The sequence below is a fragment of the Miniopterus natalensis genome, chromosome 3 (assembly GCF_054644295.1).
Source record: "Miniopterus natalensis isolate mMinNat1 chromosome 3, mMinNat1.hap1, whole genome shotgun sequence".
Taxonomy (NCBI): Eukaryota; Metazoa; Chordata; class Mammalia; order Chiroptera; family Miniopteridae; genus Miniopterus; species Miniopterus natalensis.
In genome coordinates, this window is record NC_142083.1 from 11,319,072 (window position 1) to 11,334,424 (window position 15,353).

At 39.4% G+C, this 15,353-nt stretch overlaps 1 protein-coding gene across 1 annotated transcript; it reads right to left on the reverse strand.

The window, feature by feature from the left end:
* Window positions 1-3,062: 3,062 nt before the first annotated feature.
* Window positions 3,063-15,101, reverse strand: SUB1 (SUB1 regulator of transcription). Its single transcript, XM_016224337.2, has 5 exons — window positions 15,021-15,101; window positions 12,423-12,495; window positions 9,754-9,876; window positions 6,165-6,273; window positions 3,063-4,029 (listed from the first exon to the last, which is right to left on the reverse strand). The coding sequence occupies exons 2-5, from the start codon at window positions 12,492-12,494 to the stop codon at window positions 3,950-3,952; spliced, it is 384 nt and encodes a 127-aa protein (XP_016079823.1). The 5' UTR covers window position 12,495; window positions 15,021-15,101; the 3' UTR covers window positions 3,063-3,949.
* Between the last annotated feature and the right edge of the window lie 252 nt (window positions 15,102-15,353).

Consider the following 15,353-nt stretch of genomic DNA (forward strand, 5'->3'; position numbering starts at 1 on the left):
ACTCTCAAATGCCTACGAGTGAAATTAGGAGAGGAGTGTTTCACCACTTTAGTCAGAAACAGGTCACTGTTAATCTAGGACTAAAATGGCTGTAAAAGCATGTCTGGGAAGGTCTGAACTCTGTAACGGACTTTTTCTATAAAGCGAGTGGAGAAAAGTCCTGTGTAACAGTGTCTTTTACTCAGAGGGACATTAAGTCTGGGATGAACTGTTATACAGTAAATAATTCCATATAACTTTTTCAATGTTTCACGATTTTCAAACCCCCTTTCTGGCTCCATTACGCCTTTGAGCCATACTATAAAATCGTCAAGTCAGTGATTCAATACTTTTTGTTTTTTCTTGACTAGATTTTTGAGTATGTTTTACAGTTGACCAGGTGGAGCAAAATTAAATAAGTAGTGTTCCATGGACCTTTCTATCCCTGTGTAAACTTACCTGAACAGAAATTTGTACGAGATCTCAATACATAACTAAGCAAGAGCACTAATTAAGGGGAAAATGCTTCACAAATGAAACTCTGTTTGAAATACACCAAGCCTGGCCGGGCGTGGCTCAGCGGTTGAGTATCGACCTAGGATCCAGGCGATCGGGGTTCAATTCCCGGTCAGGGCACATGCCCGGGTTGCAGGCTCGATCAATGGCTCTCTCATCGATGTTTCTATCTCTCACTCCCTCTCCTTTCCTCTCTCTGAAATCAATAAAGACATATTTAAAAAAAAAAAAAGAAAAAGAAATATACCAAGAAGCCCATTACACAGTTAAGTATAGCCAGGGATACTCAGACCGCAAACATCCACAGGGCAAAGGAAGGAGGCTGTGTACACCTCAGTATTTACGTTCTTCCAGCTGGACCCGGTGGACAGTCCAGTCCCAAGGTCCTCGGAAGACTTAACGTGCTAAGGCTAATTCACACTCCAAAAGCCCTCACACAGAAAGGCATTCCATTCATTAGTGAAATCTATTTGATAGACGACGCAGACATTCATGTTCAGGCATGTAAAACTGGGCTGACACATAGGGCAGGTTTCTTATTTTTTATTTCAACATTTAAAATATTCACAGATGGAGGAGTATATTCATTGACATCTCCATGGAAGATGTACCAAGCAAAGCATACAGGTATTCCAGTTACAGAATTACATACTTGTGACTATGTAAAGGTTCACCCCTAGAATTTATCTGGAAAAACACCACTAAAAAAAAAAAACAAAAAAACACACACACACAGACACACACACACAAACACTTTTGAGTGTTTTTACTGAATTTCCATAAAAAGTGAATAGCAAAGACTATCAAGAGAAATACCTAAATATTAGCCAGCGCTTCTTTAATATTTCAAACTTTTATAGTACTTTTCTAACACAGCCATGTCAGGAACACTTACTTCTCAATTCTTTCTCTTTTCCCCTCAATAGCCAAGGCCAAGATGTACATACTTATTTTCATAATTCTTTTTTCCAAAAATATTATGTGGAATAGGTTGATCATCACAGGGTCTTGACTAGCTAATGAGGTAGGAACAGTCTTCAAAAGAAGTTCTTAAGCATTTATGAAGCAAAACAAGAGAATCATCAAATTATATACAGTTTTTCTTTTTTAGTGGTTGTTCTTTTAATAAAATGCCAAGAGCATTGAAAATTTGATCAAATGCTACTTGTACTTGAAAAGACAGAGTAAAACCCCATTAGAAAAGCCCTGATGCTGGGTACATTCAAGGGCTGATGTTAAATAAATTCATCTTGGCATTACACAGTAAGATATGGCTAGCCCAAAATGCCAAGCTTTCTTCCTGAAGAATCTCACCAAAGAAGATAAAGTTTAAACAGAAAACAAAGTACACTTTCTTTCAGTACAAGTAAATTTGGCTATTTTAACCCAGTTCTCATCCTTTCCTACACACAAGAAAAGATTAATTTCTATATACTGCCTATCCAGTAACATTATTTAAATGAATTTAGCAGTCAACTTACCAAATTGTGCCAGAGAAGCACTCCTTATATGGAGTTAACAACACAAGCTGAACAGCTAGAAAATGCCTAATAATAGATTTCAGCACCATCTATTAGCAGATTGTTTCAAAATGCATACACTCCTTAAATGCATATAAACCTAGGATATTCAGCCATTACCCCCCTCTCCATCTACACCAAAATCAAAGTTCTGTGTTCTAACTACCTTTTCTGTATATATAAGGAATACTTTACAAATCTACCCAATCAAGTTAACAGGACACTACATGTTTCCAAAAACAGGTTATCAATCAAGTATGATTTGTCTAAAACACATTGTATAAAACACTTTTGGTACATATTATTTGATGAAGGTTCAAATACCAGAAGAGAATTTATTTCCCCAATTATGTACTGATTAGGGCTACTGCTGAAAACACTAAAAAATAAAAATCTAAAAATGTCAAAAAAATACTTAGAATAGCTGCCAGATAAATTAGTAACTGTGGCCTGGCAGGTGGTTTTGAGGTGAAGTCCTTGACGAGTCTACAAAATGTTCTAGATATAGTTAGCAATTAAAGTTGGTATAATAGTGCAACTCTCTGATATGGCAGTAACCAATTATTTTAGCTATCAAAAATAATTTGTCAACAAGAATTTTTCACGTCTTTAAACCTTTCTTTTTACTATTCTATCTAGAATTGTGTCCTATCAACATGATCAAAATATCATTAGTTTGCAGAGAACTCCCCTGCCTTCACTGCCTTAACTTCAGTTATAGCTCCCTTACATTCTTTCCCTAAGGCACACCATGCCCTGTTTATTGCTGCCAAGCCCCTGAAACCTGTGCCTCAATCTGTGTCTGCCTTATCACTGGTTCAGTGAAAATCCTATCAGAGTGCCTGCTAAAACTCAGTAACATTTATTTAAGTCCAGCAGATTAACTGCAAAAGAACCAAGCCCACTGAAGCAAAGGCCAAAAACCACAAGTATATGCTCTTTCCCCTAAAAACCAACCACATTACCTACTATAACAGTAAAGCTCCGTGATATCTCTGGCTATATGTAATTCATACTCAGTGTTATAAAATGAAAATGTTAGGCCAGTAAGCTTTCACAATTTTTATTAAATCCTAGTCTAATTTAACAATATCTGATTTTATAGACATCATCCTATGGTGAACGTTTAATAAGTGAAAGCAAATCAGACACCTAAGTCATTATTTTCTGCAGACTAAACAATAAGATTACTACACAGAACACTACAGGTCATGACATACACTAACTTGCTCAGAGTTTTCGTACAAGCCATGTTGTTTATCAAACTATATGTCCTAATATTTAATACAGTAGAATTAGTAACTGTAGTTCTCATATATTTTAATTACAAGTACCTTACTGAGATAACTAACATTTTGACAGTTTCACTGACTTTCCAGATTAGCAAAATATATTTAAGAAAAAGAGCAAAAAGTGAAAGGAAAACTGAATATGACAAGTTATTAAAGGAAAACAAAGTGAAGATAAGGGGAAAGTGAAGTATCGCTGGGGTGGAAAATCAAAGCCTAGATATTTGTTTAGCAGAAAGCGGATCAACTGTGGATTTCATAGATCAAGTTTATAAATTCAATACAATATAAATCCTTTTGAATGTAAAAGCCGAGTTGAAATTAAAAGGTCTATAAACTGTTAACTTTTGGCCTTAAATAGTAACAGTTCTTCTGCTCAAAGAAGGCCACAACAGTTAGATTGTATTACTTCATTTTATTTTACACTAGGTGGTGGTGGGCACAAAGCAATCCCCCTTAATAAAGTTGACAATTAGCTTCACTCAGAACATTTTTAATAATGCACATTAAAAAAAAGTATTCTTACAAATTGTTCTGCAATCCAAATATACAACAGCTTGGAAAACAACGTTTAAAAAACAAAAGCCAATGTAAAAAGACAGAACAGTACAACTAGAACAGTACAGGTTTTATATGGCTCTGACTTTACAGTTTCCTCACTGCATCATCAATGTCAGAAATCTGTTCCTTCAGCTGGCTCCATTGCTCGGGATTTAAAGAAATACCTAAAACAAAGTTTTAAAAATCAAAAGTTGAAAATTTATTTAAGCTTTCGAGGATTTTCAAACTTCCAACTGAAATCCTGTTTTTATCAAAATTGCCACTTTAAAATGGTACGACGGTATAACACTGAGAACAAATTCTCTTAATTTGTTAATTACAGATTCATCACAATTACCTGAGAAGATCAATATTACATCTAGTTTTACTTCCAACACTGCATCCTGCATGATGCATACTCGGCTCAGGGAGAACAAATGGTGACGTGAAGATGTATCTCACAATTGCTTGCAAACTAGCAAGCTAAGTGGCATGGTCCAGATCTGGTATTTGACACCCCATTTCTACATCCTGCTGGTTCCAACATTTGCTCAAAATTTCCACAGGAACTCAAGGTGAGTGACCCTTGTGCTGAGTTCTTCTAGAAGCATTCATTTCACTTTAGAAAATCCCTGGGATATGATCCATACAGGACTTCTTGGAATGTACACTCTAGAGTTATGCGTCTGGGTTTAAATCACAGTCTCACATATCACTACCTATATGACCTTAAAACAGTTACATTACCTCTGAGCCTCAGTTTCCTGGTCATTAAAATGGTACTTATCCCTGGCCAGTGTGGCTCAGTTGGTTGAGCATTGTCCCATGCACCAGGAGGTTGCCAGTTCTATTCCCAGTCAAGGGCACATGCCCTGGTTGCCGGCTCAGTCCCCATAGGGGGCATGCAGGAGGCAGCCAATTGATGTTGCACTCTCACATGGATGTTTCTCTCTCTCCCTCTCCCTTCCAGTCTCTTTAAAAATCAATAAAACTATTTTTTTAAAAATAAATACAAAATGGTTCTTGTACCTCAAAGGGTTGTTGTGAATTATATTAGTTGATCTGAATTAAAAGCTTGGTCTATCACTCTTTTAAAATGTTAGAAAATGACATGTCTGTACTATTTAAGAACTAACAGTTTGAACGGAAAGAACTTTGTACTTTAAACTTCCAATATTCTAATATCGGACCCATACAAATAGAGAAATAAACTGGAATTGAAGAATTAATGTACTTCTCAGAAAACTGCAAGGAGGCCACAAAACTAAGAGGAAGGAGGAGAATGTATTGGGACAACACCTAAGAAGGGCTTTAAAAAACTAGTCTTATTGTTTTAGTTACACGTTTGCAGAAATTTGAGAAGAAATCTGGCTTTGGACACAATAGAACAGCTGGAATGACCAATCCAGAACAAATGTAAACGGGTATGAAAGTTAAGTTTCATAAACCTAAAACAACATGAAGGAAACAAGCCGTATCTTTCAAAATGGCTTACAGGCAGAATAAAAGAATGAGGCATTTTTTTCATTAGCTAAGGATCAACCTAAAGCAGCTAACTACCCAGATTACCTATGAATTTATGCTGGCACACAAATGTTCTCTAGCTATTTGGTGAATTAATAAAGTACACTTGTATGATGCCGGATGAAGCACAAAAGACAAAAACCCACTTAAAAGACACCACCCTAAAGAATATCCAAAAGAAAACATTGTGAACCAGGATTTACAACAGACTTCCCAGATAGTGCCTCCTCTACTTCAGAATTAATGTAAAAATAAATTTAAGTTACATTCAAGTAAATTAGTAGCCAACTGGAGTGATATTAGGAGCACTATTTGTTATGGGTTTTATTCCAACAGCTATATTTAAGACACCTCATTAAAATAAGTGTTGTCCTGGACAGGTGGCTCAGTTGGTTGGAGAGTCATCCCATATACCAAAAGGTTGTGGGTTTAATCTCCCATCAGGTCGAGTACTGGAGGGAGTCAATTGATGTCTCTCTCTCACATCCACCTCTCTCTCCCTCTCTCTCTCTCTCTCTCTCCCCCTCCCTCTCTCTTTTTCCCCCTCACCTTCTCTTTCTCTCCCCCACCCCCATTCCTCTCTCTAGAATCAATAGAAACATATCCTCAGGTGAGGATTAAAAAATAAGAAGGAAATAAGTTGTGTGGTACCCAAAAAAAGACTACAGAAGACAGTGAATCAACCGAGGATCTTCCTAGTGCACTGCCAACATTATTTCAATTTCAAACAAGGCACGTCACTTAATTTTTAATTTAGTCCCAATATCAGCACCAAATTCAGGAAATTAAATCTCACCTTTTCTTCCTGGTTTCATTTCACCTTCTGGATCCATCCAATATTCTCTAATATCAATTAGGACTTTTCCTTTAAAGTCCCGAACGCTGACGTACCTCATTTTCCCAATCTGCAAAAGAAACAAAACATAAAAATGTATTAATTTCTACAGTCCACATTTATATTCACAACTTACTGCATACTTATGATACCTTTAATCACAAAAATAACTACTCTCAATATCAAAACTACAACCAAAGGAAATGTCACTATTAAAATTTTTTTCCTAAAGAGACAGAACTCAACAAGCACATCTCACATTTCCAATCATTTTACATTAAAAGAATCATTAGCAAAATAGTGCAACCACTATGGAAACAGAAAACAGTATGGAGGTTCCTCAAAAAAAATAGAACATATGATCCAGCAGTCCCACTTCTGGGTATGTATCTACAAGAAATAAAAGCAAGCTCTTGAGGAGGTATTTATTTGGACATCCATATGCATGGCAACATTACTTACAATAACCAAGAGATGGGGCAACCCAAATGTCCATATTCTGATAAATGAATAAACAAAATGTGGTGTGTACATACAATGGGATATTAGCCAGCCTTAAAAAAGACGGAAGTCCTGTCATATGCTACAACACAGACAGGCCTGAGTCCATTATGCTAACTGATATAAGCCAGTCACCAAAAGATATCGACTATGTGATTCCACTTATAAGGTGCCTAGAGCAGTCCAATTCAGAGACAGAATGCAGACTGGTGGTCTACAGGGGCTGGGGAAGGGACGAAAAGGGGTGTTGTTATTTTAACTGTGTAACAGTTTTGCAAGATGAAAAAGGTTCTGGAGATGTTTCACAACATGAACATATGGTTAAGGTGGCAAGTTTTTATGTTGTGTTTTCTACAATAAAAATCATTAGAAAGCAAAATCTTGCATTAAAAACCAGAACCATAGGAAACCATAAACTTAAGCAAGCTACACTGCTTTAGCAACCATTCTGAATGTAAGAATCCAGAGTCAATAATATGACATAGCTTTCCCCTTTAGACATTCATGTCAAATAACATCTTTAATACACTTCACTCAGTCTCAAATTGAGAACTTAAAACCGTCTACAGAAAACTATTTTTCAAAAATAAATACTGATCTTTAATACAAACTACAAATTCCACAGGAATGGAAACACTTTACTCAACGAAGTACCTGAAAACACTTTCCAGGAAGTCTTACGCTACTCTAATATACTGTCTTGCACTTAAAACTACAAAATGATACTTTCTGATCAAAACCTCTAATAGCTTTACCTCTCACTCATTCTAAACCTACTGTTCAATCTTACTGACTTAAAACTAGCTATGACTTTTGTGCTTAAAACACATCATCATATTAAAGTTCTGGTATTCCTGAGAAACCTGAAACCTGACAACAGGGTTAAAACTTTAAATCCCACTAGAAAAAGTAAATCTATTTTAAAAAAAGAGATACGTACACCATTAGCATATTAATGGCATTTTACCAGTCTTAAATAAGAAGTAACAAGCACTCAGCCCGGCCGGCATAGTTCAGTGGTTGAACACCAACCTAAGATCCAGGACATTACGGTTCAATTCCCAGTCAGGGCACATGCCCAGATTGCATACTCCATCCCAAGTAGGGGGCGTGCAGGAGGAAGCAGATCAATGACCCTCTCATCATTGATGTTTCTATTTCTATCTCCCTCTCCCTTCCTCTCTGAAATCAATAAAAACATTTTTTAAAAAGTACTTATACACATATATCAGTTATACTTATAAATGTAGTTTGTTTAAAAAAAAGAAACAACAAGCACTCAATTATTTTATGTAAAGCGCAGAGTACAGCACAGTAAACACAAGAAATGGTTGGCTAACTACTTTAATTTCTACCCTTGCTCTCTAGAAACTTCTCAGAAGTACCCTCACCCACAATTTCAAAAAGTATGTTCTAATTATTTTTGTTTGCTGCAGGTTAAGATAAGAGGTATTATTTTCTTCCTCCCAAACATGGCTGACCTTCCACATATTCAAAACTTTACAAATTTACAATTTGAAGTCCCTAATCACTTTCAAATAACTTGTGTTTGATGTATACTAAGTAAGAAACTATTCAAAGTAGAGAAAAGGTGTAAAATTTGGTAACATTTCAAGGAACACCAGCTGTGGGGTCAGAATGAAGGAAAATCTAGAGACACAGACTAACTGCCACTCCAACCGAAATTTGAGTCACTTAGAACCTAAAAGTTACTATGCATTTTAGATACTATCCCTCATTTTAACATAAAGCTTCAATGCAAATCTCCAAATAAAAATGGGCCCTACAGAAAAATGCACCACGTTTATCCCAGGACTTTCACTCTCCCATACCAGAGAAGCAAACCACTGCAGTATACACATTCCCCTCCAGAGTTTAAGCAACAGTGGCATTAGAAGAAGGAGAAAGTCAGGATTGCCCAAGATCAGGAACAAGGCAAGGATGCCTATCCTCACCACTTCTTTTCAATATTGTACTGGAAATAATAGCAATAAAGCAGGAAAAATAATGAAAAGGATGATGTAAAACTCAACAGATACAATCATCATCAACATAGAAAGTTTTAAGAAGTCTCTAAAAATGCTTATGTATCATGTATTATGAATAAAGTAAATATGTAACAATATGTCGGTTTACATTATATTACATAGTATTATGCATTTTTCTAGCAATAAACTGGAAAGTGACGTTCAAGAACAATGCATTTGCCTGGCAGGCACAGCTCAGCAGTTGAGCATCATCCTGGGATCCAGGAGATCATGGTTCGATTCCCGGTCAGGGCACATGCCTGGCTTGCCGGCTCGATCTCCATTGGCGGGTGTGCAGGAGGCAGCCGATCAATGACTCTCTCATCATTGATGTTTCTCTCTCTCTCCTCCTCCCTCTCCCTTCCTATCTCTGAAATCAATAAAGATGTATTTTTAAGAAAATGCATTTACGATCCATTCAAAAACTATACAAAATATACTAACTCATTTTCCTTCCAAAAACCCCATCCTTCATCTTTCTAATAAAATTATCAAACCATTACTAATAAAGTCCTTATTTCATATTACATAACCAATGCACTCTAATGTGCTGTTAAGCCAATTAAAAATCAGTATTACCACCAAAATACCATTTCAAGGAAAAAGCAGTAATAACGACGAAATTAAACATATATTATCTCTTAGAAGGCCTACACTACCAGGTCTGTGAAAAGTCACTTTAGAAATAAGGCCTATGCTCCTCTGAGAGGCATTTTCAAAAGGGTGAGGAGTCTAATACCCTTACCAGGCATGGGAAGATTTCCAAATTGAACTGAACCCACTTTTTTGGTGAGATAACCATCCCCTAAAAGTAGATCTGGTTTTCCCAAATATGCTCTAATAGAATATAAGCTCTAAACGTGGGTCCTGGTTCCTTTACATATAAAATTAGGGGTTGAGCCCAGCCAGGCGTGGCTCAGCAGTTGAGCGTCGACCTGGGATCCAGATTAAGGGCCTTTTATCATTGTTCAGATCCAGCCATATGGTAAATCCTCTGGATCTAAGAAAATAACCAACTTTACCTGAAACATGTTATCATCTCTGCTGCTGCTGCTCTGCTTAGATGATGACAGGGCTCTTGAAGTTTCACCCATCTTTTGCTTTTTTACAGGTTTTTCAGACGTAACTTGCTTTTTCCTTTTTAACTTGAAAGAAAAACATGAATATGGTTAAAATTCACACACTTAAGAATAACACTTCTCAGGTTTATGAAAAAAAGAGGGTTATGAACAAGTTCAGTGACCAACAGTAACCTCACAGGGTGATAGAATACATAAATTCCTAACTGGGCAGGTCATGGAGGGTGGTCACACCCCAGGCATATACTTTTTAGTAAAAGGTGTATCTTTGCATTAAGCCCTGTCCATTGTTTCTGTGCATCTAGATTAACACACCTCTGAAATGCCTCATTTTCAGACCCCTGAGAAGACTAGTCACCCTCAAGAGAAAACATGGTCTTGTTAACTAACCTATAATCCAATCCCAGCCTTGCTTTTCATGTAATCTTCCTTATGTTTCCTTTGTAATTCCAAATGTACGAGAAACTGCAAAACTGTTATTCTCCGGAACATTTGAGACCTTGCTTCCTGACAATGTCACCAGTTTGGCTCAAATAGACTCTTATAAAAGTTCTCTACAAATTTCGGTGTTTCTTACATCTACAGGTTCAATAGATTCCAATACTTTTTAAGACTTAAAGGGTCAAAAGATTACATTTATTATGTAAAAAATTGTAAGTATAAACCTACCCAAGTTTCACCTGACTGAAACTTTGAAACTAACCTAGCACTGGTATGTAATAGTGTTTTCAAACTGTTCTCAAGAGCCCAAAAAATACTTTAGGCATTAGAGTGGTATTAAGCAGAGAAAGTTCTTTTGTAGACCAGGATCCCACATACGGTTTCTTTGGGAGGAACAAGATGAGGGGCCTGCTGCTTTTGAAACAACTTTTGGAAACCACAAGTTTGCTAAAGCTACAAAGGAGATGTGCTAATTAGGAAAAATACAACCAGCTTATTCCATTTCTAGGAGATGACTATTTATGCTCTGGCTTAGGGAATTTATGAGTAGGCAACGCTAAACCTATTTTGTACTGGGCACTACAAGTCAACAATTCAAGATCTTCTCATCACAAAGAAGTTAACTGACGATAGACAGCAATGTATTAGACTGACATTCAAAACGAAAACAATGTTGCCCGGCCAGGCGTGGCTCAGCGGTTTACCATAGACCTAGGATCCAGATCACAGCTGGATTCTGGGTCAGGGTACATGCCAGGGTTTCAGGCACGATCCCCAGCAGGGGGCGCGCAGGGGGCAGCCCATCAATGATTCTCATCATTTATGTTTCTCTCTCTCTCCCTTCCTCTCTCTGAAATCAACAAAGATATTTTTTTTTAAAAAATCAAAACAATGTTTTAAAAGCAGCATTATTGCAAAAGCTTTTTATATAGCCTCATTCTCAAAATGAGCTAACAGCCCATGAAAACCAGAAGAGTTCCCAACCCAAACAGTAGAGGGCAGTCATGCTCCTTAGTGAGAAGCCTAAGCTAATATGTATTTTAATGTTATACTAATTACATGAAACTAGATAAAATAAAGTATATAAACAAAAAAATGATGTATTTAATATAAGTCCTTACAGGATTAACAGTACTATGTGGGAAAAACAGCAAAACTTAGCTTAGTAAGCAAAAGCAATTATTCTTTATATTGGGATCTGTCTAGATATTCCCTGTGGAATGGTACATGCCTGGCACATAAAAGCTCAATAAAAATATGTTAAATGAACATATTCAAATGCTATACTAGATGCAAATAAAAAAATTAAGAGAGATTTCCTACTACAGTATATGTGTTTTCTTTGAAGCCTTATTTCAATCTTCCAGATGATAATATGGTCGTGCTTCCCTATAAAGGTCCATCTTCTCCAAGATTCTCCCTTAAGCTCTCTTTTAATTAACTCTGCTAGCTAAGCTCAGAGACACACTGTGTAAGCTTCCAGGTGATAAAGGACAGATCTGTGTGGAAGAAAGCCCTGACTAAAGTGTGAGGTGCTTGAGTGGTTAAGGGGAATAATGTACCACTTACAGTGCAGTTGTTATCTAATGAAGAAAAAGCCTATTCTGCCTAAACGGGGAATTTCATGTCAGCTTTGCTGGGTGTTGATTTAACTAAAAGGAGGGAACCAAAGTAAACAACATTCTAACTTAAAATGTACCAAGCCTACACTTTTAGTAATATTTGTGGGTTGGATAAACACCAATGACTGAGAAGTCGGTCAAAACTGACATACACATACATTCCAGGAGTTCAGATAATTTGGATCAACTACTTCACACAATAGCTAAAGATTAAGCAGATTTCTAAAGAATGGCAAATAGTGACTTTGGCCTAATTCTAATGCCATTCCTTTAGGTCTATGGCAGTGGTTCTGCAGCTTTAGAGTTCCTCAACAGAAGTTAAAGTCTGTAGGCTGGCTAGAGTCTGATTTAGGGGCTAGGAGTGTGCATGTAGCAGCACCCTAGGCATCTGAATGAAGTCATGCGGCCAGGGGCCATCCCCATTTTCAGAAACACCCATCCAAGCTTCCATTTTAAGATTCTGACATGCAATGCTGTCCTTCAGAACTGGGTATGGGCAATATTGCTGAATTAAGTATCACAGCCAGGACCTGGTGCAGTAATAGTCACCTTTTTGTCAACTTCACTGTCAGAATCGCTGCCAGAAGAGCTCGAAGAAACAAGTTCCTTTGATTTAGGCATTCTGAAAGAAAAACATACGATGTAAATGATTTATGAATTGTTCTATTACATTCAATTTAACTCTCCCCCAATCAAAAATTTAAGAAGTTCCATGGTTCATTCTACCATTCTGTGGTACTGCAGTTGTTATACTGAGCACAATGCTAGAAGTTATACTCTAATCTATGCTCTTCCAAGTTTAAAATAACATGCAGAGTCAAGCGTTCTGAACCCAGCAAGGAGAAAGTGTCATACACATCTCACACCTTTCTCAAAGCCAATGGGTCTTTTTATACTTCATTTTAGTGGAGTTAGATGTTTATGTGTATGGTACAATGCAAGAAACATCGGACATCAATCACTGTTAAAGCCAGGGAAAAATATAAGTAACTCCTCTCATTACTGCTTTACACTTCTCACTGATGACACCTAACATAAAATTATTCACCACAGGAAATTACGACATTCACACAACATGAGGAACAGTTGCACTATACAGATGTTGAGATATAATTAATTTGCCACTGTCATACTATTTTTCATATTTTGTCTATGTTCTTAATTTTCTCTGGCTTTTAGACTATGTCATCAAATCACAAGTATTAATTCAGAGTTCACGAAGTTATACATAATTCACAATTCGTTACATTTACTAATTTTCTACTATGGAATACACTAAAATTTGAACAATCTGCTTGTGGGAGAGGCAAAACCTTTCCTTATATTCCTACTAAGACCCTAGTTCCCCAGGTCCTCCAGATAGAGATACACAGTCTGGTGCCTTCCTTTCAAGTTGCTGTTTACTGAATGCCTGAGCACAGTAAGGCAGAGAGCCTTGTGTATCTACTTTTGCTGAGTTTTTTTTTAAGCCTAAATCCCAATTTTCAAAGAATTCCAAGGCATGCTGTACCTATTTTTAACGCACTTACAATACCAGGTAGTAGAACGCTTATTATCAAAGTATCTTTAGCTCTCTCCATCTCCCCTCTTAAGAGACTGAGTCATATTAATTTTTGTATGCCACTAAGGGCCCAATATGTACAACACAGTTTATGTTCAAATAAAGAAGAAAAAAAGAATTCATTCATTGTCATAAATAATCTAGCACTCTAGACTGACCTTGTATTAGCAGTTTGCCTGACTGTTCCACAATAGGAGGTCAAGGTAAAAGAAGTGGGCCATCCCAATCCCAGCCATTAAACTAGGAAAGCTCAAACCATACCCAACCCAGCCATGCTGAGTTTGATGAGTAAATTCGGAAGGGAGCAGCAACGTTCATAACCACGTTTTATGCATTATTCCCGTTACTGTTCCATTTTACAACCTTATCTCCAAATCAATTCAGTTTTGTATGCTAGCTGCTAATAATGCCAAGAAACGTTTCTTCAAAGCTAATTAAATTAAACATAACCTATTTTTCACTTTGAAACGGTCTAGCGTAACTATACCATCTGTTAAAAGCTGCCTGGGGGCCTAAGATCATTTCAAAGAAAAACACCCTCCTTTTTAACCCAAATTAAGTCCATTAACAAGAAAACAAGGTAATGATAACTAAAGCCAGCCTCTTAGAGCTTAACAAAATATATATATTTCCTTAATGAGCCTTTCCTGTTTAAAAAAAAAGGGGGGGGGCAGGCTCATAATTCAGGCAAACAATACTAATCGCTAGTGTAGAATATATACAAAACACAACTTAAAAAACCGAGATCTTTGGTCCTGGATGGCGAGGAGGATTAGGAAAGACGAGATGAAAATAAACTACGACTAAAGGGCACATGAACCCGGTACAGGGCGAGGGCGGCGAGCACCAAGGCCGGGGAGGGGGTCGCGCGGTGCCAGGAAGCCTGCAGGAAGCCCGCGGCTGGAAACCGCTGGCGCTGCGGGGGGCGGGGGGACAGGTCGGACGGAGGGGGCGTGGGAGGCGGCGAAGTGCGGAGCAGACCGTGCGGGAAGAGGAGGGACTTGCACCAAGCGCCATTTTCTTCTCTCGAAGCATTCGCTCCCCCAGCAAACCAGCCGGCCGCTCCCCTCAGCGCCCCCCGCCCTCCTCCGACAGGATCGTCTCGCTCCCTCCCGGGAGCCCCCCTCCCCGAGAGCGCCCCCCACCCGGGAGGCGGGGGGTGGCCTCGGGGAGAAGCGGGCCCAGCACGCGCCCCCGACCCCCGACCCCCGCCCGGCCGCAGCCGCCAGAGCCTGGTCCGGGGGACACCCCGGCCCCTTCCCCGCGGCTCCTCGCGCCCGGCCGCACCCCGAAGGCCCGGGCCGCCGCGCCCCGTCTCGCGGCCATTCCCGGGGGCCAGCTTCCGGCGCCGAGGGGACTGCAGCGCCGGGGCGCGGGGTCGGCCGCGGGGGAGGGGGTCCGCGACGGAGGAGGGGGTCCCTGGAGGCCGCGGCGGGGAAGGGCTAGGTCAGGCAGCGCCGCCATTTCCCGCGGCGGTCACCGCCGAGAAGAGCGGAGGGCCCCGGACGGCTCGCGGCCCGGGGGGAGGGTGCGGGGCCACCAGGGTACGGGGCTCGAGGGGTGGGAACGGCGTCCCGCGTACTCACGCTGCGCTCCTGCTACCGAACAGCCCTTGCTCCCTCGCTAGCTCGCTCTGACAGAGAACCGGACGTGACGCAAGCGTAGAGGGCCCGCCCCGCCCTCCGAGGCACGTGACGGGGCGTGGTCTCGCCGCCGAAACCAACACCGAGGCCCTTTCCAGGGCCTTAAAGGAACCGTCCCTCGCCCCGAACACCTGCCTTGAAAGTGATATGCAGCAAAGGGTGGGTCTGATCTGAGTGAACGAGAGAGCGAATAAGACGTGAAAGACAAACACCGAGCCTTGCCCTTGTTCCATAAGTGTTTCTTGTATTGAAGATCCCCAACACTTCTGGCCCATT

Coding starts and splice junctions, on each gene's coding strand:
- SUB1 (XM_016224337.2), bottom strand. CDS start 12,494: ATGCCTAAATCAAAGGAACTTGTTTCTTCGAGCTCTTCTGGCAGCGAT. Junction 9,877..12,422: donor ACAGTGAAGTTGACAAAAAG/GTGACTATTACT, acceptor TTTTCTTTCAAG/TTAAAAAGGAAAAAGCAAGT. Junction 4,030..6,164: donor AATGAAACCAGGAAGAAAAG/GTGAGATTTAAT, acceptor ACTTTGTTTTAG/GTATTTCTTTAAATCCCGAG.